This window comes from Talaromyces amestolkiae, assembly GCF_001896365.1.
Source record: "Talaromyces amestolkiae strain CIB chromosome Unknown scaffold13.1, whole genome shotgun sequence".
NCBI classification, from domain to species: Eukaryota; Fungi; Ascomycota; class Eurotiomycetes; order Eurotiales; family Trichocomaceae; genus Talaromyces; species Talaromyces amestolkiae.
Genome location: NW_024468049.1, coordinates 218,117 through 241,037, shown reverse-complemented (window position 1 = coordinate 241,037; position 22,921 = coordinate 218,117). Strand labels below are relative to the sequence as shown.

Below are 22,921 nucleotides of genomic sequence, written 5' to 3'. Positions count from 1 at the left end.
CCCATTGTACTTACGATAAATCAAGCTTTCGTTGCGTCGTGTTGACCTTCTCATCGCGCGATGTGCAATTGACACAATGCCTGATTTCTATCCCTCGTTAGCGCAAACCGCCCTGGTGGCGGCGGCGTTCAAGGTGCTTCTGTTTCCTGCATAGTATGCACTTCTCCGCGCCCCCCGGATTTTTCTGAATACTTAGTTTGACATCGCAAGCAGCAAATCTACCGACTTTGAGGTTCACCGTAACTGGCTTGCAATCACTCATTCTCTCCCGGTACAAGAATGGTATTATGAGGTACGATCGGGAACATCCCCGAGGACAGCAACCCCCCCGCCTAACCTGTTCTACGACAGAAAACATCGGAATGGACCCTCGATTMCCCGCCGTTCTTCGCTGCGTTCGAATGGTCTCTGTCGCAAATTGCAAAATACACCGACCCCGCAATGCTGGTTGTGAATAACCTCAACTATGACTCATGGCAAACCATCTACTTTCAACGTGCCACCGTTATCTTTACCGAGTTGGTATTGGCATTTGCCTTAAACCAGTCAGTGCTCCTTGCCCATATCACAGGAAAATAGAGAGTTAACATACACGATAATAGATATGTCAAGTCCGTTCCGAGCTCTAGCAAAAATCTTGCGCATATCGCAAGCCTCTCGATCCTCCTCTCGCCGGGCCTGCTTATTATCGACCATATTCACTTCCAATACAACGGGTTCCTTTACGGAATTTTGATCCTGTCCATGGTATGGGCAAGAAAGCAACCAACAATGCTTTACAGCGCAATTGCGTTCGCGGCGCTATTGTGTCTGAAGCACATCTACCTGTACCTCTCGCTAGCCTGGTTCGTCTACCTCTTGAGAGTCTACTGTCTGGACCCGAAGTCCGTGCTGCGCCCTCGTTTCGGAAATACGATCAAGTTGGGAATCGCCGTTATAGCTGTCTTCGGACTCGCATTTGGTCCATTTGCCTACTGGAATCAGCTGTTTCAGTTAAAAGATCGACTGTTCCCATTCTCTCGCGGGTTGACTCACGCCTACTGGGCTCCCAACATTTGGGCGTTGTACGCATTTGCAGACCGTCTTTTAATTCCACGTACGAACTCCTCCGCTCAATGAATGACCTTGAAATGAGATTAACAAGGTTTAGTTGCTCCACGGCTGGGTCTGCCTGTCGACTACGAAGCCGTACTGAGCGTGACTCGTGGTTTAGTGGGAGATACCTCATTTGCGGTTTTGCCAGAAGTCACAAAGGAACAAACATTTGCTCTTACATTCATATTCCAGCTGGTATGTTGCGACGCGCCGACATATACTTGTGTTCTTTATCTAATTGTTTTAGCTATGTCTTGTCAAACTTTGGGTGCGACCTACATGGGATACTTTCGTCGGGGCGGTCACTCTTTGTGGTTATGCCTCTTTTCTGTTTGGCTGGCATGTGCACGAGAAGGCCATCCTCCTCGTCATCATTCCCTTCAGTCTGATTGCACTCAAGGATCGACGATACCTCGGTGCATTTCGACCGTTGGCAGTTGCCGGACACGTCTCTCTCTTCCCTCTTCTTTTCAMCGCGACCGAGTTCCCGATCAAAACCGCCTATACAATCTTCTGGCTCATTTTATTCCTCTTTGTATTTGATCGAGTGGCACCCGTTCCGGAGCGACCTCGAGTGTTTCTCTTTGATCGATTTTCATTTCTGTACATTACTGTTAGTATCCCGCTGATACTGTATTGCTCGCTCTTCCACCAGATTGTCTTTGGTCTGAACCGATACGAGTTTGTGCCACTCATGTTCATGAGTGCATACTCGGCGGTGGGCATTGTAGGCAGCTGGCTCGGCTTTATGGTGGTGTATTTTACTAGCTAGGCAGATAGATGATACCCATGTGCATGCTCTGATTGATGAATGACTGATCTAGTATTTCTCCAAGGACAGTATGCAGTCGACTACTATGCGTGGGAGGTTCCGCCAATGATGAGTGCCCGATCCACCGGGACCCGCCTCTAACCCTAAGAGGACTAGACGGGTGGCCCCATAGCGCATCGTCCAGCGTTCCGTCAAATCTTTCAATTTTCAGACGAAGCCCACAACACGTCGACACGTCTCGGTGCCAGGCTACCCTGAGGCCGCTGGACGACGAGAAAAATAAGCATGGTATTGACCTATAGTGCAGTTATTTTTACAACGAGTTGATAGCGATGGATACATGTGCGACCGCTGGCGCGTAGACGTCTGCCCTGAATTAGGGTTTCGTCGAACGTTGGGCAGAGAAGTCAGATGACGATTTCTTTGTCAATTACAATAATCAGATGAGGGGCACAATGGCTATCTTCAGTCAGCGATGAAGATGAGTCTGCGATCATGTAAACGGTTTGAGTACCTCTTCGTCCGTTGTCTCTGAAGGGGGTAAGCCATAGCGTAGCTAATGCTTACAATGATGACAGCTTGCAAGCCCTCTAACGACACGCGACGACCACCACGCTTGGATATTCATGAAATGTCCTAGCTGAGGCTTTCTCGTTTGTCTTCCAGGGCTAATACGATGAGTGACCGTCCGTAGAAGGACGCCTCGAGCTCTGACAGCCCCTGACAAGATACTTACTCAAATAGGAAATAAATGCACTCAACGCTCAAAGAGGAAATATAAGTACAAGAGATGCTCAGGTACTCTCTAGCCATATTTAAGACATTGCATGCGAAGAGGTGAACAAGCAAGTAGTAAGCGTTTGGTCATTTCCTTGGTAGTAGATCCAGTGCAACTGTAAAGTCCTAAATGCCGACGCGGAGGGGGCTGATGGGGAAATTTCTGATAGAGCTACTGCATGTTACTACAGAAGATCAAACTCAGTAGTATGTCTGATTCTCCGGTTCTCCAATTCTTGACGATTCGAAAGAGGGTAAATACATTGGCGAGCATGGTGTCCGTGAGCACAGCAACCGGCCAAACAAATAATGGGGGAAGTGTAGCCAAACAGAGAAAAAGGCGCGGGACCGGTTCCCCGGCGCGTGTTAGTGCGCTCATCCTCGCCCGCAACTACTTCTCCTCGTCTGGCCCAATGAGCGGCGCCCGGGAGGGTCTGTACGTAGTTTCCTTCTTGGCCTCCACCCACGCCCTCAGCTTCCTTCCTAATGGGCGCTTTTTTCTTCCTCTCTTCTTCCCTCCTCCTCCTCGACCTCCCTCAACAAAACAACACCTCCTTTATCACCATCATCAACAACCACCACCATTCCATCTAGCCCTACTTTCAATCTCCACAAAGCTATCGATGCGCATGCGCCCCGCTCGCTTCAAGAACGCGTTGACTCCGGCCTCGTCCACCCTCTACCTAGCTTCCACCGATTCCGTGTCGCCGCCGAACCACAACGCGCTTTTCCAGTAACCACCATAGCTTCCTCGACTGCTTTGTATACTCATTGGCTCCACGTTTTTCGAACGCGTGCGGGAAGCAACAACTGTACGTCGAAACTTCAATCCGGGTACATCCATGTGGAATAACCTCTGTTGCGCTACGAAGCACACACTCGAGTAGACAAAAACCCTAACATCCGGATGTTATAGAACCGCAATCGGAGATCTTTTTTGACTACGCCGTTACATCCAATCTATGTCGGGGGATTGTTGTTGCCTCCGGCGATAAACCACCATGGTGCGAATCGATTAGCCTCCATCAGCCGAACAGCTAATAACCAGCTTTCCAGGTGTTATTCAAGAGGAAACCCGTCCAATACCTTCCCCGGCCCACGATCGAAGATGATAGCTCAGAGGTACGAGTGTCACCTTGTTGGAAATACCGGAAAATGTCAGCCATACTGATCAAGTCGGTCTTTAGGTCTGGGTCATCCCCGAGACCAACGAGGTCTTCATCAACTATGAATCCTTCCTGCATAGGATGGACTTTTACAAACAAAGGAGGTTTATTTGCGAGATAACCGGTCATTCGGGGTTAACATTTTTCGAGGCGCTTCAGAGTGAAGTACGCATACGACTTTCAACCTGTACCTCTTGCTGGACGGATTCTAACAATTCGTGTAGGCGACAGAGTCTCGAGAGCTCAATAGCGCTTTTCCGGATGCTTTGAAGGAGCCTATATTGAGGAGAGTACAATTCTCAACTGTTTCAAGAGTTGATCATCTCGGTACATTACCTACTTATTCAATTCATGATTTTTTAGCTAACTGGCGCTTTGCAAACAGTCGATGAAATTTTTGAAGTATGCCTCGACTAGTCGGTTACTCGGATTCAAAGCTAATACATTCTAGGAATTCAAGCAAGACTTTTACCCCGGAGAGCATGTCACCACGGTTTTGGAGGATAACACCCGTCTGCACGGCATCATTCGAGACAAGATGAGCATTCCGAGACAGTACTATCCGGACGGAGGCGTGAAGTCGGAGGCATATGCACGGTATTTGATCAGAATCGACCGCTCGCACGAAGAAGCCCTCCTTGATCAGGATCATATCACCCGTGACCGAAAGACCTTCTCCAAACAAATGCTGCGTGCTTTCATCAAGAACAACACCACTCGTGAATCATGGAGCGGTGCCCCATGGCTAGTCAAACCAACTATTGCAGAGGAGTATAAGATTGAGACCGAAGTTCCCAAGCATCTCCAATACGGTGCTCGTGTCGCTGAAAAGAAGGCTATGAAGAAGGCGGACCAGGAAGGGCATTTTGGATTCTTTTCCTCAAAGAAACTGCCCGAGCTCAAACCGGCCACCGGCAACGTCCCGAAAGTCAAGCTTACTCCCCAAGAGCTGGCGCGGAATAAAGCCGAACAATTCTTGGAGTACCAACGCTCACTAAATGGTGACCCGTCTTTCCTGGTTACGAAGCAGAACGGCATGACGGTAACCCGTCATATCAAAGATCTAGAGGTCGATAAGAAAATACCAATTCCACCCACAGTCGTCATCAACACGGCACCTCCTCCACCTCCTCCTCAAGCTCCGAAGTACCCAATGGAAGATTTGGAAATCAAGTATGATCCCGAGCGAAGAACTCGTCCGAAGTTGAGTTTTGGGGTCGATTCTCTTGCAGTTATCTCGGACGACAGCAATATGTTACAGAACGAGATCAAGCCCGAATCAGTCAGCCACTTCCTCGAGACTTGGAATACATTGAATGTGTATTGCGAAGTTTTTCAATTGGATTCGTTTACTTTCGATGATTTCGTTGAAGCCATGCGGTTTTCCTCGGAAGAAGCAACCTGTGAACTGTTCGTTGAGGTCCATTGTGCAGTCCTGAAAAAGCTTGTCAACGCCGCCAACGACGACGGGGCAATCCAAGTTTCGTTGCCTGACTTACCACATGATTCTTCTGATGAATCAGGATCCGAAGAAGAAGAAGAGGAAGAAGAGCCAACTCCTGAACCAGAGCCAATCGTCACTCGAATGACGACAAGAAGTAGCCTGGCTAAAGCCGAAGCTGCTAATTTACAATCACAGCTTGAGACGAGTAATGGGGCAGATCTAGGACAACCTCTGGTGCATCGGGCTGCATCGTTGTTCGAGAAGTACGATTGGATCGACAAATTGCGGAAACGCGATTTTCGCCACGGTGGATGGGAGTTGATCATGGCCGGGCTTTTCAATCAATTATCTGTGCGACCGAAGATGCAAGCGATCTGTGAAGAAATATTGAAACATCTTACACCTGTCGACATCGACCCAACACAGGAAAGTGTTAGTCAGCAATACCTGACTCTCGATGTCAACCTTCGCATCCGTGCACTACAGATTATCTGCATGCTTAGCCTGGAAACCAAGGCGATTAGAAACTACCTGGAGGAATGTAGCAATCAGATGACAGAGTTTCGTAAGGAGAAGATTGAGCACCAACGAGCTCGGAAATTACTGTGAGTGCATGAGAATCAAACTAGGTGACCTAGGCTAATATATTGTGGCTTTTTAGACAAGAGGAACTAAAAAAGCTTAATGTCGAGAGGAAAGAGCACGAGCCCGAGCCGGAAAAGGAAGAGAAAGAAAAGGAAACCGACAAATCCGGGAAGGAGAAGGTATTGGAGGACGAGAATCAAGACTCTATGCTAACTACGAAATCCGAGGATGATGTTGACACCGATGAAATTATGGATACGGAGGACGATAATCCCCGTGGTCCATCACTTCGTGGAGGAATGGACCGCATTCTCGAGCGCAAACGACGACGAGAAGTCGAGAAAGAACGAAGGGAACAGTTGGCGAAGCAGCCAAAGGGATCTAAGCAATACCAAAGAATATTGAAGAAGATTGACGAAGTGGAGACCAAGATCGCAGGATTAGAAGATGAGATTGCGGTGATCGATAACGACTTGCGCGAGGCAGATTGTCCAAGAACAAGATGTTTGGGCAAAGATCGCTTTTGCAATCGGTATTGGTGGTTTGAGCGTAACGGTATGCCCTATGAAGGTCTACCGAACAGCTCCACTGCCCATGCAAAGTACGCAAATGGTCGATTGTGGGTTCAAGGACCTGACGATATGGAACGCGATGGGTTTTTGGAACTGCCGGAAAGTATCAAGAAGATATATGTCAAAGAGCATCGCGTCAGTCCAGCTGAGCGCAAAACTCGTGAGGAGGGAGGGACAAGTCTGCCGGATGCTCTACACTGGGCATTTTATGATGAACCTGGTCAGGTGGAAGAGCTGATCAAGTGGCTTGATCCACGAGGTTTCCGGGAGGTGAAGTTGAAGAAGGAGCTTACAAATCAGAAAAAGATTATTGAGAAGCACATGGAAAACCGCCGAGAATATCTGACACACACCGCAGACAGAGCAGAATCCGAAGACATCCCGGCCAAGCGTATGTCTACTAGGACTAAGACCTACGTTGACGACGGAAAACACCGATGCCTCAAATGGAAGAACACGACAGCGCTGAATGAAAACGGACACCTTCACGTCGACGCAGCTCGGCCTACGAAGCGTGCCAAGAGAGCCACAGATGAGCCCAAAGAACTGAAGGCGGCTGGTAAACAGGCGAAGCCTTTAAGTCGCCAAAACTCACGCTACAAGTCGTGAGGCTGGGAGCGAACATTTCTTCATGTATCATACCTGGATTTGCGGCCATATGGGCGGTTTTTAAGTTATTGAGGTTTGTTGCAGGAGTTGGAGATTTCTATTGGGCTTATACATCATTGGACACATGCATACAATCTGGCGCATGAGCAGCTGCAATTGAGCAGAATCGATCTTATAGACGTCTCCCGAAGGTGTTGGGTTGGCATGTTATTGCATCTGTGCGGGCTTGATACTGGAGTTTGGCTGGGAAGTTGGCTCGCGATGAGTAGAGCGTTGATGGTACTATTAATATTTGAAATAAAGACACACTCACTATCACCATCTACACAAAATCAAGGATAGGAACGTGGTAAATCATTCACACTTCCGTAAGCGGAAATATTGCGCATAATGGCAGCGCAATGCCAAGACTTGCCGCGTCTTTCCGCAGTGGCTCTCCCTCTCGGCACTGACGGGCCACGGCTAAGGCTCAGAGTTTACCGGCGGAATGGCAACTCGAGAAAGCCCGACTTGCCTCTCAACGGTCATTTCTACCCCGGATCTCGAATTGGACCACATCGTGGTTGTCCCTGGCACAGAAGATTATTACATCTGGCATATATCAAAACGCATATATCAGAGCCAAGCCTATCGTGGTCGCCACAAGCGCTGTAGCTAAGCCGAGTCCAGGCGTTTCTGATAGCCGAATAAAGCCTTCTTCCGAAAGACATCATCGTCACCGCGCCACTCCACAGACACCATTCTGTGCACCCCGACACACAGACAAGCAGAATAACCGTGTGAATACCTCTTTAGACCATGTGCAACTCACTCCACTCTTATAGTTCGATGATCACTTTGCGCAAATAAGAATCACACCAGGGAATAAGTGTTCACGACCGTCGGATACAGTCATGGAGGTATCCCGACAGGCCTCCTCGCTGCGCTCGTCCGGGATGGCCAAGAATTCAGAAGACACCACAGCACCGACTGCGGCAGATAGACTCAGATCAAAAGAACGAGCGAATGACAGCACAATAAATGATGTCAAAGCAGTCGATAAGCGCAGCCTCGACTATGTTTTGCGGAGTGGTCTGGCAGGAGGATTAGCGGGATGTGCTGTAGGTTTAATATGTCTCTTTCTGAACTGATCAGTGTGCTAATCCAGATCGTGATAACTAGGCCAAGACAGTCGTTGCTCCCCTTGATAGAGTCAAGATCCTCTTCCAAGCGTCAAATCCACAGTTTGCAAAATACTCCGGCAGCTGGTCAGGTCTGGTCCTAGCGATGCGCGATATACACAAATACGAGGGTTCCCGGGGTCTTTACAAAGGACATTCAGCAACATTATTACGAATATTTCCGTACGCCGCCATCAAATTTCTAGCATATGAGCAAATCAGAGCGGTCATCATTTCATCCAGGGATAAAGAAACGCCGTTTCGCCGTCTGATATCCGGAAGTTTGGCCGGTGTGACATCGGTGTTCTTTACATACCCATTAGAGGTTGTACGTGTGCGCATGGCATTCGAAACAAAGCGAAATGCGCGCTCGTCCTACTCCGCAATCTGTAAACAAATATACCATGAACAGGCCTCTTCGCGACCAGTGGCTGCAAGTACCGGTGCCAACCAATCAGCCGCAATGGCTACCGCTCAAACCGTCTCAACATCCATCGACGCCGTCACGCCGCGGTCTGGCCTTGCCAACTTCTATCGCGGATTTGCTGCTACCATTCTCGGCATGATCCCATATGCTGGAATATCATTCTTGACGCACGATACTGTTGGGGATGTACTGCGTCTTCCAGCTCTTGCTCCGTATACTACGATACCTAACTCAGACGCCCCTAGCAAATCGAAGAAACAACAGGGCAAACGTCGCCTGCAATTGACTGCATCTGCTGAGCTATTCTCCGGCGCTGTAGCAGGCCTCATGTCACAGACATCAGCATACCCACTTGAAGTAATTCGTCGACGAATGCAGGTCGGTGGTGCGACGGGCGATGGCCGTCGACTAAATATTGCTGATACAGCCCGCAAGATCTTCTTGGAAAGAGGCTTCCGAGGGTTCTGGGTCGGTCTAACTATTGGATATCTCAAGATCGTGCCTATGAGTGCCACAAGCTTCTTTGTCTACGAGAGGATGAAGTGGTATCTTGGTATATGAGATCGATCTTGAATGTTTAGTGCATGTTTGTATTTTTTTGCTCAACAACGTTCTCATGCCCAATCGACAGCGCATTCAGCCGTAAGTTGCATAAATTTGCAAGACGCTTCGACAACGCCGAGACCACTGGCCACCAAGGACGTGCAGAAAACGAGCGAGGGCCAGTCCATAATGCAGCGGTATATCTCCGCGAGCGCCAGATTTCAGAGACTACGGCCTCTACATGATCACTCCAGGAGTGAGTGGATCTTCTCATTTTCGACGAGAAGATAGTAGATATGATACCCCATCTCAATCAATAGAATATGATTCTGAATGCATGATCCTGTACACAATGCATATATCTACGAAATAGAATTTTGTAATATAAGTCGTCTACAAACACAAAGATCTTCAAATTTTTACGCTTCGAACTAGTGTGTCTGGTAAAGTGAGCAGTATGGCGTCTTAGTATAGCATATTATATATTAACTAACAAGTAATATCAGAGATAACTCGTTCAACACCAGGCTTGTCTGCTTAGAAAATCTTCCCAAGAACTCTCTTCGCATCTGCCCCAATAGTACCAATATCTTCATCCTCTTTCCTCAGCTTGACTTCATTCTGCCTAAATACCCGACGAATCTGCAAATCATCTGCAGCACTCGCATCATTATCACCATCATTGGCTTTCGCCTTCTTTTTCTCTTCTCTCTTCTTCCGAATCCCCTCCACAACTTTGCCCTTCTCAACGCCAGAGAGAAATACTTTATCTTCCTTGCGAGCACGCATATCTTCGATACGCTGTCGAGCTTCGCGCTCAGATCGTTCTCGTTGTACTTGCTCCATCAGATCTGCCCATTTGAAGCCCCTATCACATCTCAAATTAGCATATTCACAAACCTTGAACTCGTCGAAATACGTACCGTAGATACTTCATATTCCAGATATCATCATGATACCAGCCCCCCTTCTTCCCACCAACAATATTCGCATTGAGTGTCTCCGCGCATATCTTCGCCGTCTTCTTCGACTCAAACTCCACCCATCCATCGGAGTATGTTTTGCGCTTATTATTGCGTCTCCCGCTTCCACTCGTCGAATGTACAGCAGGAGTCAAGAAAACTTTCGTAATAGGTCCAAACCCGCGCTGAATAAGTAGCGTTTTGAGGGCCATTGGTTTCAAATATGGTGGTAAAGAGGAGAGGTATACGACGCCCGTTTTGTTCTTTTTGGGTGGCTTGACTTTGAGTGGTTTTTTGAGCAATTTTTCGTTATGTGTCTTTGAGGATCCTTTCTCATGATTATCGTCATCGTCGTCGTGCACCGATTTTTCTTGCTCGTCAGCGCTTGCTTCAAGATCATTGTCATCGTCTTCCAAATCCGAGAGATTGTTATCGCTATCTAGAATTTTCCGTCGTTTCGAGGCGCGAGTTTTCGATTCCTCTGCAGCTTCGGAGTCGTAGCCATTATCGCTCTGATCGTTGTCACTCTCGTCGATATCGAGGAACTCGTTCCGCTTTCGAGAAGCCATTTTAATTATTCAACTTATTGTTGTCCTTTGAATTGCTGTTGGTGCAATGGCGAGTGGCAGAGAAAGTTATTTTTCGGGGTAATTTATCACCGCTTTTTTCTGCCGGCATTTCTATTTGCATTTGACGGAGGCTGGCCAATTATCAAAAGGCGGTAGACAAGGTGTATTTTGAACTCTACAAGAATATTGGAAGCTACGTTGCAATCATCAAAAGCACTCGAAAATCAATTGAAGGTATCAAGTCAGTATGTACTTTTATATGTACTTTCCATGAAATGAACGCGAAACGCCAAACACCTTGATATCTAACCACAAATGCACATTTAGTCCATTCATTTCTTCATGATATCCGTTTTTGGTTGCCAGAAATTTATTCCGCGTCGTCCATATTCAGCTCGTCGAACTCGTCCAACAATTCCTCCATGTTGATCTTCGGTGCCTCATCCTCGCTGCTGTCATCAGCCATCTCATCCTGCTCCTCGACAACATCCATTTTCTCAGGCCGGCGGTTTTCGTTCTTAGCCTTGTACAGTGACAATGTGCTCCGGAGCTCCTGATCTTCCTCAATATCACGCAAGAACATCTCGAAATCGGCCTCCAAGCGATCTGCGTCTTGTTTGCGTGCGGGCTCCTCCTCTTCGTAGTTCATACGCTTGAGTTTCCAGTTGCGTGACTTGGGCTTCTTCTTGCGAGCATAGTATTTCCTGACCAGTACAACGTCCGGTATCATAGAGCCGTATTGACTGCTTTCATGGATAGCGTCGAAATTGGGGTCATTGAAATTCGACCCAGTCAAGTGGTAGCCCATTACAGAGTCACCAACGTGAAGGATACCACCCAGATGTGTTCTTGTGAAGTAAGTGTTGTCATTCACGCCCATCTCTGAAGCGCGCGCGACCGTGATCTCGGCCAAGAAGAAGCGTCCCTTTGACTCGCCCACGGGCTCGATATCCATAACGACAAACTCAACGAGTTCCTGCACGTCGGCCAAGTTCTTGAAAGGCTGTCTCCAGTATACGGGTGCTGGGACTTCAGCTGTTTGCAATGTATGGGGATCAAGGAGACTGATTGAGGTGCCAACTCGGAAACACAACGTCAACGGATTGATGTTTCCCAGTGACCTGGCGAGTTTGATCGGAAGGGCAACGAGATCATCTTTACAGATGGGTATCAACTCGACGGAATATGTGATTTTATATTGTCGTACCGAGGTATGAATATCCATGGAAATAAGCTCCTGGGACTTTTTGATGCGAACGGGTGTCACAGACTGTAGGAAATCTGTCATTTTCTCGGCGTGGTTTCTCTGTGAGAAAAAAAAGTCCAAGCCGTCTTTTGCTTCTTTTATGTTGATTGTGTCTCGATGGGCGTTGTGTTTGAGCATTAACTGTTCGAGGTAGAGGAAGCTTCGCTTATGTGGAACTTTCTGACGGATTTGGACACCTAAACAGAGAGCAGTCAGCACGAAAGGCTCCTACAGACACGACGTAGGGCAGCACTTACAAGCTCTCCAAGAATGGTGGGTGAATGATTTGGCGCAGTCAGGACACTGCTGTGTAGACACCACGTATTCAACCTCGAAAGTCTGCTGGAGAATCGTGCCTTGGAATGCCTCCTGTTGTATTGTAATCTTGACCTTTATACGTCGCGAGTGCGGTTCGGTCCAAATGAAACTGGCGTCGATAATTCGGACTCTGGACAAGCCCCGGAGTTTTCGAAGACACAGTGCAAGTAACTCTCGCGACTCGAGTGCGGCACTAACCCAGGTGTTTGGTGGTTGGAGCCATCGCTATTGAGATGTAAGTATGTTGTATAAAGTGGCTGTATTCCCGAACCAACCTCGCAATCACGACAGAAATGAAGAGCTGATTCACGTTGAATATCTTGGCTGATATCGACAGTAAGTTTTATACAATCGTGGCATAATGCGCCTAATCAATGTTAGCCCCTCATATCATAGATCATCTCATTAGGAAAACATACCAGCTGATGCAGTGCCATCTATCGGAGCGCCACAGTTGCAACATAGAATACTAGGAGAAAAGTCAGCAAAAATCGTACGTCGAGCAATGTCTGATACTCACGTTGCTTCTGGTTGCTGCTGAGCATTATAATCCGTAATCGGGACACCGGGGTCAAGATCCATCGACATTTTGAGGAAGCCTTAGACGAATATATTGTTTGATGGAGAAGAAAAGCGAGGATCTCGCCTGACCTGATGAAAAAAGTAGCAGACTGCTAGTAATTAATCATCACATATCGCGGGCAGATAAGTTTTGCCCCGCCGAGGAACAAAATTTGTGGCAGCGATAAATGTTTGCAGTGTTTGCATCAGTCGATTACCCATCGGTAGTTTGCACTGTTTGCTCACCTCTTCAAGCCAAATTGACGGCTGTTCATCTTCGGGCTCGTTTCTTAATCACAGTGGCTACATCAAACGACCAAAATGGCTGCTGCTTTGATACGGAGCGCACGATGTCATGCATGTCGCCATGGCGTGCTCCAGTCATTCGTGCGAGTCTCTGGTTTTACCTTTAGTCAGACTCCACGATTGTCAGCCGAGCTGCAAAGAAGACGATTCTTCTCTACTCCGTACCTAAAAGTCGAATCAGCAAATCACCCTTCGTCCGATCGAGATATCGTGACTGAACTACATCATGACGTACCAGTCCCAGACGAAGCCACGAACTCATCCCAACATGTGCCGTGGTATTTGCAGGTCGAACCAGTCATTGAAACAACCCATCCGCTAGCCAGAAAGCAGCAGATTCCGGATGTTCCTGAAAACGCGCCCCCTATTACACGAGAAATACTGCAACACCTCTTACTCGAGATCGGCTTGGATGACATGGTTCTACTAGATCTACGAGGAAGAGATCCCCCGCCAGCTTTGGGAGGCAATGTGATCATGGTCATTGGATCTGCCCGAGGTGTGAAACATTTGAACGTTTCGGCAGATCGATTCTGTCGATGGTTGAGATCTACATACAAGCTCCGACCGTATGCAGATGGCTTGCTTGGACGCAACGAACTGAAGATCAAGCTTCGACGCAAAGCTCGCCGTGCTCGTCTTGCAAGCAGTGCTGGGACCACCGCGGATACATCAGACGATGGAATCACCACAGGCTGGATATGTGTAAATGTCGGCAGTGTGGATGATCCAAGTATTATCCAAAATATGAGAGAAGGGGGGTTTGAAGGATTCGGCAAAGTTCAGGGAGGTACAAGGATCGTTGTCCAAATGTTCACAGAGGAGAAGAGAGCCGATGTCGATTTGGAAGCACTCTGGACCCCMAAGGAAGACGCCAAGGGCCAAGCCGAGGGAACCCGTTCAGATTTGGTTGAAGAAGATTACCAGGTGCGTTTACAGTCTTCGACGGCTACCGAACACTTATCTAACGAACCGACCTCCAACATATTCAGGTCACCACCTCGTATCGATCTTAGCCAAAGACGAAACTTCTCCACCAGCGTGAGACTCAACTCAGTTAATACAGATGGCAACCTAGGATCCAACTACGATTTCCCAGATGTTGGAGATGAATCAGATGAACAGGATGGCGAACTCTCTTCCATTCTGCAAAATCTCAATCGGCTGCCATTGCAAGAAAAAATAGAACAACTAGGAAGCGGTCCGGAAGATACGAATTCAACCGAGCTTCTACGAGAATGCTATTCCTTTGCGGGGAATGATCCAGACCGAAAATCTACCCTTCGTTTGATGCTCGGTGCAGCAGCGGTATCTGCTCAGCATCCAGATTACACAAAAGAATATTTGTGGACGCTTTTTTTGGAGCACACTGCCTCCGGGTATAAAATCAGTGAGCCACTAGCATTCGAGGTAGCATCAGCTTTTCTCGTTCCGCGTTTGGAGGGTCAGGAACAGAAGAGAACAATCTCAGAGCTGGTGGATTTTGATATCGAATCCGCAATGCGTGTGATGGATAACCTATCACTTAACGGAGCGTCTATAATTATGAAACATCGCGTTTATAACATGATGTACAGAGCTTTGGTACTCAGCTTGGCCGACGAGAAAGCTGTGAACGTCCAGCTCAAGGCTTTGCGAATACGCACTTTGATGAGTGAAATTGATTTGGAATGGCATGGTACAGACACCCGGGAGACCATGCAGCTCAGACTGTTACTGGGCGACGTAGAGGGTTTCTACGAAATTTGGCATGCGATCGCTTTCAATGAAGGCTCAAGAACAGCTGACGATTATGAAGTACTGTTCCGGGTCCACGCCGAGGCTGGACATGCGGTCAATGCGCGAGAATGTTTGGCTGTTTGGATCTCGATGATGGAAAGAGAGATCCCTCGAATTAAACCTAACGCTGGTTTGATCTCTGCTATTGCAAGATGTGCGCATGTTGCAGGCCAACATGCCAATACATTCCGTCTAGCATCGGTTTCACGGGAGTGGGAGGAGGTAGAGCCGTTGATTCTAGAGGAGATGAAAGCACTCGAGGAGTTGTCTTGATTGTATATTATTCTGTATACTTTTATAGCACTGTACATTAATTCAAATATAGCGACACCGTTTTCCGTGATCTTGACATGACATGCGGTCCCGAATTCCAGAAATACAAATAGGGTTAGGGTTTGTGACACGACCGAAAGTGTCTCCCCTCTTGAACCTCGGCTCGCCCGACGTCACGTCTAAACAGTCTACCCGACTTACTAACATCTTTTACCTTCTGTGTTTCATGCAACTCCTGAACAAAACTCTGGTCTTTGCTTATCACTACAGTATAATTTACTGTCGTCATTCTCGCAGTCTGATATTCGAGGATGTGAGGCGAATCAACGGCCACTGACCCTTATCCGCAAACATGGAATACGCTTCCAGCGTACAGAATGAATTGGACGATTTGAAGCCCTCGCTCTTTGGTACGTCGCAATTTCAGTACGATACGGGATTGAATATATACTGACGTTCTTAAAGAGCTTCTCGCTGAGGAACAGCTCTCTTCGCTCCTTCCCCCATCAATCCGTTACCTTTTAGCAGTCGCAACCCACCGACATCCTCGGTATCTTCTACGGATTCTCAACAACTTTGATGAGCTCTACGCGCTGTTATCACTGATAGTAGAGCGTTACTACCTCCGTACCTTCGGCGGCTCATTCACCGAAAATTTCTACTCCCTCAAGCGCGAACGTGTTCTCTTCACAGAGAATGGCGAGGTACCTCGAGCGCAGATCGGTGCTGCGACAGCAGTTCGAGAAACCCTCAGACTGCGGACGTCTGATGTCTGGAAGAATCTAGCTATTATGGTTGGGCTGCCATATCTTAAACGAAAACTCGATGAAAGCTACGACATCCATGTTGTGCCGCAATCGTCTTCTCTGCTCGGTGGGCCGAGATACAATCGTCACAACGATTTACCACCCAATGCGACACTCAAACAGCGCATGATGTTTTATTATAAATGGTTTCTACGAAACATATATCCGTCCGTGAACGCGGCGTACTACTTCTCCATACTGGCATTCAACCTTGCCTATCTCTTCGACAACACGAAATATTCTTCACCATTTCTATGGCTGATAGGAACCCGCATTCGTCGCCTAGGACCAGCCGACCACCGTGCCATCGCAATGACTATGCAACCTAAAGCCGGTGGTAATAACGCTCGCCAACGTCCCGGGTCAGGTCTGTTAGGCCTCCTGAGCCCCCAAAACATATACCCCCAGCTTCTACAATCATTGCGATTTTTCCTTCCAGCATCAATATTCGCTCTCAAATTCCTCGAGTGGTGGCACGCAAGCGACTTTTCGCGACAGCTAGCCCGCAAAGTCACCGAGACCCTTGATCTACCAGCTCCAGTCGTAACTGGTATGGTGGATCCTTCACTAAAGAAGAACGCCACGGCAAATACAACATCTCCATCCCCGAATTTAAAACCAGCCATCAAAACTTCTCCATCCCGCCGTCAGCCACCAATATCATCGACATCATATCTCCCCATCTTCACAGTCCCTATTCCGGCTCCAGATTCAAATAATGCAGGCGCATGCCCTGTGTGTCTCAACCCGCTCACAAATCCTACCGCATGCCAAACCGGATATGTGTTCTGCTATGGTTGCGTTTTTCGATGGTTGAATGGCGACCATGAACGACAAATAAATTTTATGAATGGAGTAGACGGAGGCGCGGCTTGGGATACTCATGATGATGAAGTGGACGACGAAGATAAGCGTCAAAATAATGGAAAAGATAAACCGGAGAATAATACTTCTGCAGACTCGAACAAGAGTCGAGAAGGGAAGTGGGAGAGTGGCAAGGGCAGATGTCCTGTAACGGGACGGAGGGTTCTGGGTGGTACGGATTGTCTGAGGAGAGTCTTAGTTTAGGCTAGATATCGATGCTCATATGGATATAACATATATAATATGTATAGAATAGTGAAGCAGAATTGAAAAGAAGCTTCCACTCGTTATATACGCTGTTTGTAACAATGTGCACCACCGTTTTGTATTGTCACATAAGATGCATGTCACCTAGGTAGGAACAATGTAGGGTGTGCTGTCGTTGAAAATCAAGTATGGCTTCTCCTCCGCAAGCTTGAGAATGGTCTGCGAAAACAACGAGTTGGCCCATGCGAACCACGGTCTTGTGTAGTCAGTGATGTTGTTGACATTGATGGATTCGTGAATAAGTCCTAGACGACTCGAGTTAACCACGAGGTTGATGCACTCCATGATCTCGGTGTCGTTGTCTGTTGTCTGGGCTTGAACGAGAAGCGACATTGGCCATGCAGTTGTTAGCCCCGCTGTAGACATATGATTAGCTCCCCAGATCATTCAACAAAAGGAAAGAAATACTCACCATGAGGACCACCGATGCCATGGAAGGCTGATCCGCTCAAATAATAAGGATTGCCATCGGCGCTCAGAACCATTTTGCGAGTATTCTGATACGTTTCATCGTCCACATCCAGAAAGCCTAAGTAAGGAAGGGCCAGCAAAGAGGGAATGTTGGCATCGTCCATCACGTTGCGTCCTCCGTATCCGTCAACCTCAAACGCAAATACTTTCCCATATGTTGGGTGCTCAAAAACTCCTTGGTTCAAAACAGCCTTGCGAAGGTTTGTTGATCGCGTACGCAAGTCTTGGATGAGTGTTTTATTTCCACCAATTGCTTCAAGAGTATCGGCAGTTCTTCCCAATTGCACCGACATCATGGCGTTGGCAGGAACGAAATACCCAAAAATAGTTGCATCGTCACTCGGGCGGAAGGCACTACGGATTAAACCGACGTTTCTATTCAGTGGATTTCCTTCGCCGGTGAGACTGAGGGTCTCCGTTCCCAAGGTAGTCTGTCGCTGCCATGTGTAAACATTGGTGACAAATTGCCCGTTGCTGTCGAATGTGGGTTGTGCTTCCTTGTCGAGTGTCTGTAGAACGGTGTCTAACGCTGTGTACCATCGGTCTGATAGATACTCAGTTGACCCAGTCGCATTGTAAAACTGGTTTCCGAGCGAGAGGAATGCTGCCAGTGAGTCAAGTTCATATTTGCACTCGTAGACGAATGTGCGGTCATAGTCGGGAGTAACAGTGTCAATTTCTGTATTGTTGGTCGCGGCAAGACCGCTTGGAGATGGCGGCTGGAATGCTCCACAGAATGGGTAGTTGATGATAAATTCGGACTGGGTGTTTATAGCACCAAGAATTAGCTGATAGAGGGCTGCATCGGACTTTGCTAGAGTCTGGTAATTCATGACTTGGTTCACACTATCACGCAGCCACTCTGCGTCAATGTCGCCAGTGATGATGAATGACTGAGCTCCCGGCCATGTCGCGTTAGAAGCACGTTTTTGCACGGAGTCTGAAGAGGCATTGACATGCCATGCAACTGTGGTATCCAATGTGTTTGGCAGCGCATTGGTAAACAACATAGCCAGGTCCGGGTCCACGAGCCGCGAAGTCACGTCAGTAATGACCTTTTCTACGGATTCAGACACGAATGTCCGACACTCTTCCGTTGGACGTTGGAAAGGAAGGTGGAGTGGTCCATCGCTGTACGGAGCGCTATACAATTTCGTCAATGTTTTGTTTTGTCAGACCGAGGCGTCATTTGAGGGAATCTTACTGCGGAGATTGGGAGTAATCGGTGTAATCAGGACAGTCTCGACGCGTCAGAGCCGATTTATGCTGTAAGGCTGCAGCTTCTGCTCCGGGGATGACAGAGAGTGCAATCACGGCCACTATGGCCGGTGTCATAGTTGATGCCACCATGTTGTTTATAGCGTGTCGAGCAAGGAACTGAAGCTGATTACGAAGAACCCAGAACAATGAGCAACTGGCAGAGCCAATGTCCGGTATTAGGCGTACTGGTGGGTGGACTATCAAGAAAGGACCCAACAGCAGCGATCAGCACTTTAAATAAGATGGAGAGGAAAATCACTGGGCATCCCACGCGAACACAACCCTGGAGCTGTGGTACGACACTGGCATTCCGAAGGCCGAGCTAAAGCGGGATGAAAGCTGGGGTATGGAGCATTGGTAGGATCGTCGTTGTATATCGTCGAAGGCGCACTAGTAGATATTGAAAGCGCCACAGCAGCGGGGAGGAAGCGTTAGTGGCTGGGAGTGGTAATTCTGACGATGCTAAAGAATCAAGCCTTTGTTGATTTGTTTACTTGGGGGTTCTAAGGGCAACTATGCCGAAACGGGGGCCTAGTCGGCCTGAGGCTCCCCCGCGTCTGACGTCGGGGGAAAGAAGCTACAGAAGGAAGGAGCGCACCCGGGACATAAGAAGGACAGAGGGAAGGAAGGACTGTTGCAGATCATCCTGCGCCGATGCAACCTCACGCTCCAACTTCCAACATTTCCTTCCGCTATACAACCCCGCTTACACTATTCGGACTTTAGAGCGCAACAATTGACGATACTATCTTGACATTCAACTATATCGACTCATTTCTTGGAAAAGAACGACATGATATTCCCCTGTCCCGCCTTCTTCCCCGCTGCACTAACCGCAGGTTTCTTCTTTGGCGGTGGCGCTGGTTCATCTTCCGAGAAAGACTCCCACGCTGGCTCCTCGACCGTGACTAAGAACGTTTGCGTTAGCCAATAGCCTATATCGATTGAGACTCAGATTCTTACCAAGATATCCCTCGTCATCCTTGACCGTCTTCTTCTTCATGATCTTCCTCTTGCCTCTGCGTCGCCCGCCTTGGACGGTCACTGTTTCCTTGGGATCCGGCTCCGACCCCGGCTCCTTCTGCGCCTCTGTCTGCTGAGAACTTTCGGCTGCAGATTCGACGAACGTTTCGGTGGCATCAGGCATGTCTTCATCTAGTAGGCATTAGCAACCGCCGGTCTTCGGCTCCAAGCTAACATACCATCGTCATCCTCCATCATTTGCTTTAATTTCGCTTCACGCTCTTTTCGCGATTCTCGATTCGACATGGCTTTGCTCTCTTTGCTGTCTGAGAATGGGTCCTCTGCTTCTGCGTCTTCGGCGTCGTCGTCATCATCGAACATGCCTATTTCAGGTTAGAATTGAAGCTATAACTTCTTAGAAGAGATCTCACTTTTCTGTGGGACACTCTCGATTGTCTGAGAGTGGATATTAGCGGCAGCCAATGTAAGTTGATTATCTTCAAGAGTATTTACCGATTTTACGCTGGAAGCAGCCGAGTCCTCCTTTTTCAATTTCGGCTTGGCGTTTGCAAAAGAAGAGAAGAGATCACCCTTCCTACGGGCGGGTGCCTTTTCCGTTGTTTTGGTCTGTGTCTTTTGCTGTGACGACTCTCTTGACAAATCTTCAGGCTCAGCTTTAGGCTGCGCAACTTCTTTCTTTGGGACATCCTTCTTAGCTGCTTCAGCCTTGGGAGGAGCTGGCACGACTACAGGTACAGGCGGCTTGCCTAACTTTCTCCGTTTGACGTTCTGATTCTGAATCATGCCCCATTGCTTGCCTAGCTCTAGAGGATCCTCACTGCCGAATGATGTGAGAATCTCCCGGTTAACGTCAACCAGGGCGTTCAGATCCGGAAGGTCGTCCGACTGCAGGCTGTAAACGTGTATCATTGAAATAGACTCAAATGTAGCTTTGGCATCTGCAAAATCATATTCAACTCTGAAACTTTTTGATATCTGCATAGGTACTCACCATCTAAATCTTCTTCTCTCGCTAAAACAAAAACTTTAGTGCGCGTAGAAGCTTCTTTCTCCTCTGGCTGAGGCATGGAGCTCATATACGGGCTACTTCTCATGACTGTATCTTCTCCATCCTTGGTCCCTCCATTTGCAGCTGGGAATTTCTGCGTCGCTTGAACCCCACTGATCAGATAAGACGCGGATATACTGTTGGGCTTCTTTCCATTTTCTGTTTTATGAAAGTCAAACAACATCCTATATTTATCAGCAACTGAAGTTCTTTTGCTTTCAAATGAAAGTCAACTGACTGCTTTGCGAGATCGCTGTGGACTTTCAAAGCTCGACTGAGGAGTCGATACGTAACCTGGGCCTATGTTAGTATCTTCGAAGATTGCATGAATATTGATCATACATACCACACGGCGCTCATTAAGCACATTTTCAGCCAGATATCTTCTATAATCTACCGCCATTTGCTTTCTGATGTTGTGGTCGATGATTCTTGATAGATAGTTGAGTAAAGGCAGGAGCGGAGGAGACGCGTGCCGGGCCACTTAACGCGTCGCAAATCGGAGCTAGTTCTTGGCACGCTTATTGCGGTCTCTCTCGGCCTTCTTGCTCAACGCCAGACTGTCTGTTGTGACTGATTTCTTTTCTAATCAGTTTTTAGACTGACATACAGATGAACCGCGATAATGGACCGACCCTTTGATATACCAGACTCCACGGACTGGCTAAACTCCTCCCTCCCCGTCGTTGCGCCACTCGAATCCGCACTGCGATGTCAAATCTGCAAAGACTTCTTCAACAACCCCGTTATCACGTCGTGCTCGCATACGTTCTGCTCTATTTGCATTCGAAGATGTCTTAGTAGCGAAGGGAAATGTCCGGCCTGCAGGAGTTCCGACCAGCTGCTGAAATTGAGGCGCAACTGGGCCGTTCAAGAAATTCTGGAAAGCTTCCAAAATGCTCGATCGAATATTCTTGCTCTCGCACGACAGCCTCAGACATCAAACTCAACGGAAGAAAACCAAGAGGAAAATGGTGAACTGTCACATCCGGTGACTAAGAAACGGCGACTGAACCAATCCGACGATACTGCTACCGTTTCTGCGCAGCCTGAGATGAGAAGGACAAGATCGCATGGAAGACAGATTGAGCGACAAGTTTCGCCGATGGAGCCTGAGGTTATCGAAGATAGCAAGGATGAGGACTTTGTCCCAGGTAATTGTCATTTTCGCATCTTGCTAGGAGCATGCTGACACTATCTGCAGATGATGGCTTGGTACCTTGCCCAATGTGCAATCGTCGGATGAAAGAAGCATCCGTCTTCAACCATTTAGATAACTGTAAAGGGCCTGTAAAAGGAAGCGCCGCAGGCTCTCAAAATCCTTATTCCCGGTATGCTGTTCAAGAGCCCGATAGATGGGATTTGGACTAATACTCAACAGAACGCCGCAACACCCATTCCGAACCCTACAAAACAAAAGTCCCGCCAAACCATTAGAGCGTCTTCCAACACTGAACTATTCTCTTCTAAAAGACAATATGCTACGCAAAAAACTCAAAGACTTAGGCATCCCGGACTGGGGCACGCGGCCTCTGTTACAAAGACGTCACACTGAATGGATGAATTTATGGAATGCCAATTGTGACGCCAAGAATCCAAAGACGAAGGACGAACTCCGTCGAGATTTAGATATCTGGGAGAGGACACAGGGAGGTGCTGCGCCGCAGTCTGGAGTACCATCGGGACCAAATGCGGTGATGGCGAAGACTTTTGATGCGGCTGCTTGGTCTGCGAATCACGACGACGACTTTAGGCGATTAATTGAGAACGCGAGGAAAAAGAAGGATATGGCCAAGCAACAGTCGCAAGACCAGGAAAATGCCAAGGACAGTCTGTCGTCAAGTCAACAAGATAAAAATGTGCCGGCGAGTACAGTCAATGAACCAAATAACGAGCCATCTGCTAGTCCGGAGAAACCTGAGCTGGCAGGAAATCCGCGGCGAACATCTCAGTTATATGCACTTCTTAACGAAACACCAGTTGGCCATACTCCAGGCGGAAGCAACGACTATCTCCCCAGATGATCCGATGTTGAGATCCTCCCAAGAGGAAATAGT

The 22,921-nt window shown here is 48.0% G+C and overlaps 9 protein-coding genes across 9 annotated transcripts; 5 read left to right on the top strand and 4 right to left on the bottom strand.

The window, feature by feature from the left end:
* Positions 1-76: 76 nt before the first annotated feature.
* Positions 77-7,020, top strand: BHQ10_006754 (uncharacterized protein; the record flags this gene model as incomplete). Its single annotated transcript, XM_040879375.1, has 12 exons — positions 77-153; positions 214-292; positions 352-545; positions 603-1,096; positions 1,151-1,290; positions 1,343-1,822; positions 3,701-3,766; positions 3,832-3,975; positions 4,035-4,137; positions 4,196-4,212; positions 4,262-5,859; positions 5,916-7,020. The coding sequence occupies 12 exons, from the start codon at positions 77-79 to the stop codon at positions 7,018-7,020; spliced, it is 4,497 nt and encodes a 1,498-aa protein (XP_040735258.1).
* Positions 7,021-7,913: 893 nt separating this feature from the next.
* On the top strand, positions 7,914-9,168 carry BHQ10_006753 (uncharacterized protein; the record flags this gene model as incomplete). Its single annotated transcript, XM_040879374.1, has 2 exons — positions 7,914-8,120; positions 8,182-9,168. 2 exons carry the CDS (start codon positions 7,914-7,916, stop codon positions 9,166-9,168), a joined length of 1,194 nt encoding a protein of 397 aa, XP_040735257.1.
* Positions 9,169-9,687: 519 nt separating this feature from the next.
* On the bottom strand, positions 9,688-10,681 carry BHQ10_006752 (uncharacterized protein; the record flags this gene model as incomplete). The annotated part of the gene is made up of 2 exons (XM_040879373.1): positions 9,688-10,018; positions 10,074-10,681. The coding sequence occupies 2 exons, from the start codon at positions 10,679-10,681 to the stop codon at positions 9,688-9,690; spliced, it is 939 nt and encodes a 312-aa protein (XP_040735256.1).
* Positions 10,682-11,051: 370 nt separating this feature from the next.
* Positions 11,052-12,833, bottom strand: BHQ10_006751 (uncharacterized protein; the record flags this gene model as incomplete). The annotated part of the gene is made up of 5 exons (XM_040879372.1): positions 11,052-12,124; positions 12,185-12,470; positions 12,521-12,612; positions 12,665-12,714; positions 12,766-12,833. The coding sequence occupies 5 exons, from the start codon at positions 12,831-12,833 to the stop codon at positions 11,052-11,054; spliced, it is 1,569 nt and encodes a 522-aa protein (XP_040735255.1).
* Positions 12,834-13,127: 294 nt separating this feature from the next.
* Positions 13,128-15,164, top strand: BHQ10_006750 (uncharacterized protein; the record flags this gene model as incomplete). The annotated part of the gene is made up of 1 exon (XM_040879371.1): positions 13,128-15,164. One exon carries the CDS (start codon positions 13,128-13,130, stop codon positions 15,162-15,164), a length of 2,037 nt encoding a protein of 678 aa, XP_040735254.1.
* Positions 15,165-15,516: 352 nt separating this feature from the next.
* BHQ10_006749 (uncharacterized protein) lies at positions 15,517-17,038 on the top strand (the record flags this gene model as incomplete). Its single annotated transcript, XM_040879369.1, has 2 exons — positions 15,517-15,574; positions 15,630-17,038. The coding sequence occupies 2 exons, from the start codon at positions 15,517-15,519 to the stop codon at positions 17,036-17,038; spliced, it is 1,467 nt and encodes a 488-aa protein (XP_040735253.1).
* Positions 17,039-17,185: 147 nt separating this feature from the next.
* On the bottom strand, positions 17,186-18,922 carry BHQ10_006748 (uncharacterized protein; the record flags this gene model as incomplete). The annotated part of the gene is made up of 3 exons (XM_040879368.1): positions 17,186-17,457; positions 17,514-18,715; positions 18,777-18,922. 3 exons carry the CDS (start codon positions 18,920-18,922, stop codon positions 17,186-17,188), a joined length of 1,620 nt encoding a protein of 539 aa, XP_040735252.1.
* A 681-nt stretch (positions 18,923-19,603) lies between these two features.
* On the bottom strand, positions 19,604-21,267 carry BHQ10_006747 (uncharacterized protein; the record flags this gene model as incomplete). The annotated part of the gene is made up of 7 exons (XM_040879367.1): positions 19,604-19,740; positions 19,796-19,987; positions 20,035-20,178; positions 20,227-20,754; positions 20,808-21,049; positions 21,103-21,158; positions 21,211-21,267. 7 exons carry the CDS (start codon positions 21,265-21,267, stop codon positions 19,604-19,606), a joined length of 1,356 nt encoding a protein of 451 aa, XP_040735251.1.
* A 222-nt stretch (positions 21,268-21,489) lies between these two features.
* Positions 21,490-22,888, top strand: BHQ10_006746 (uncharacterized protein; the record flags this gene model as incomplete). The annotated part of the gene is made up of 3 exons (XM_040879366.1): positions 21,490-22,018; positions 22,069-22,195; positions 22,246-22,888. 3 exons carry the CDS (start codon positions 21,490-21,492, stop codon positions 22,886-22,888), a joined length of 1,299 nt encoding a protein of 432 aa, XP_040735250.1.
* Positions 22,889-22,921: the final 33 nt, after the last annotated feature.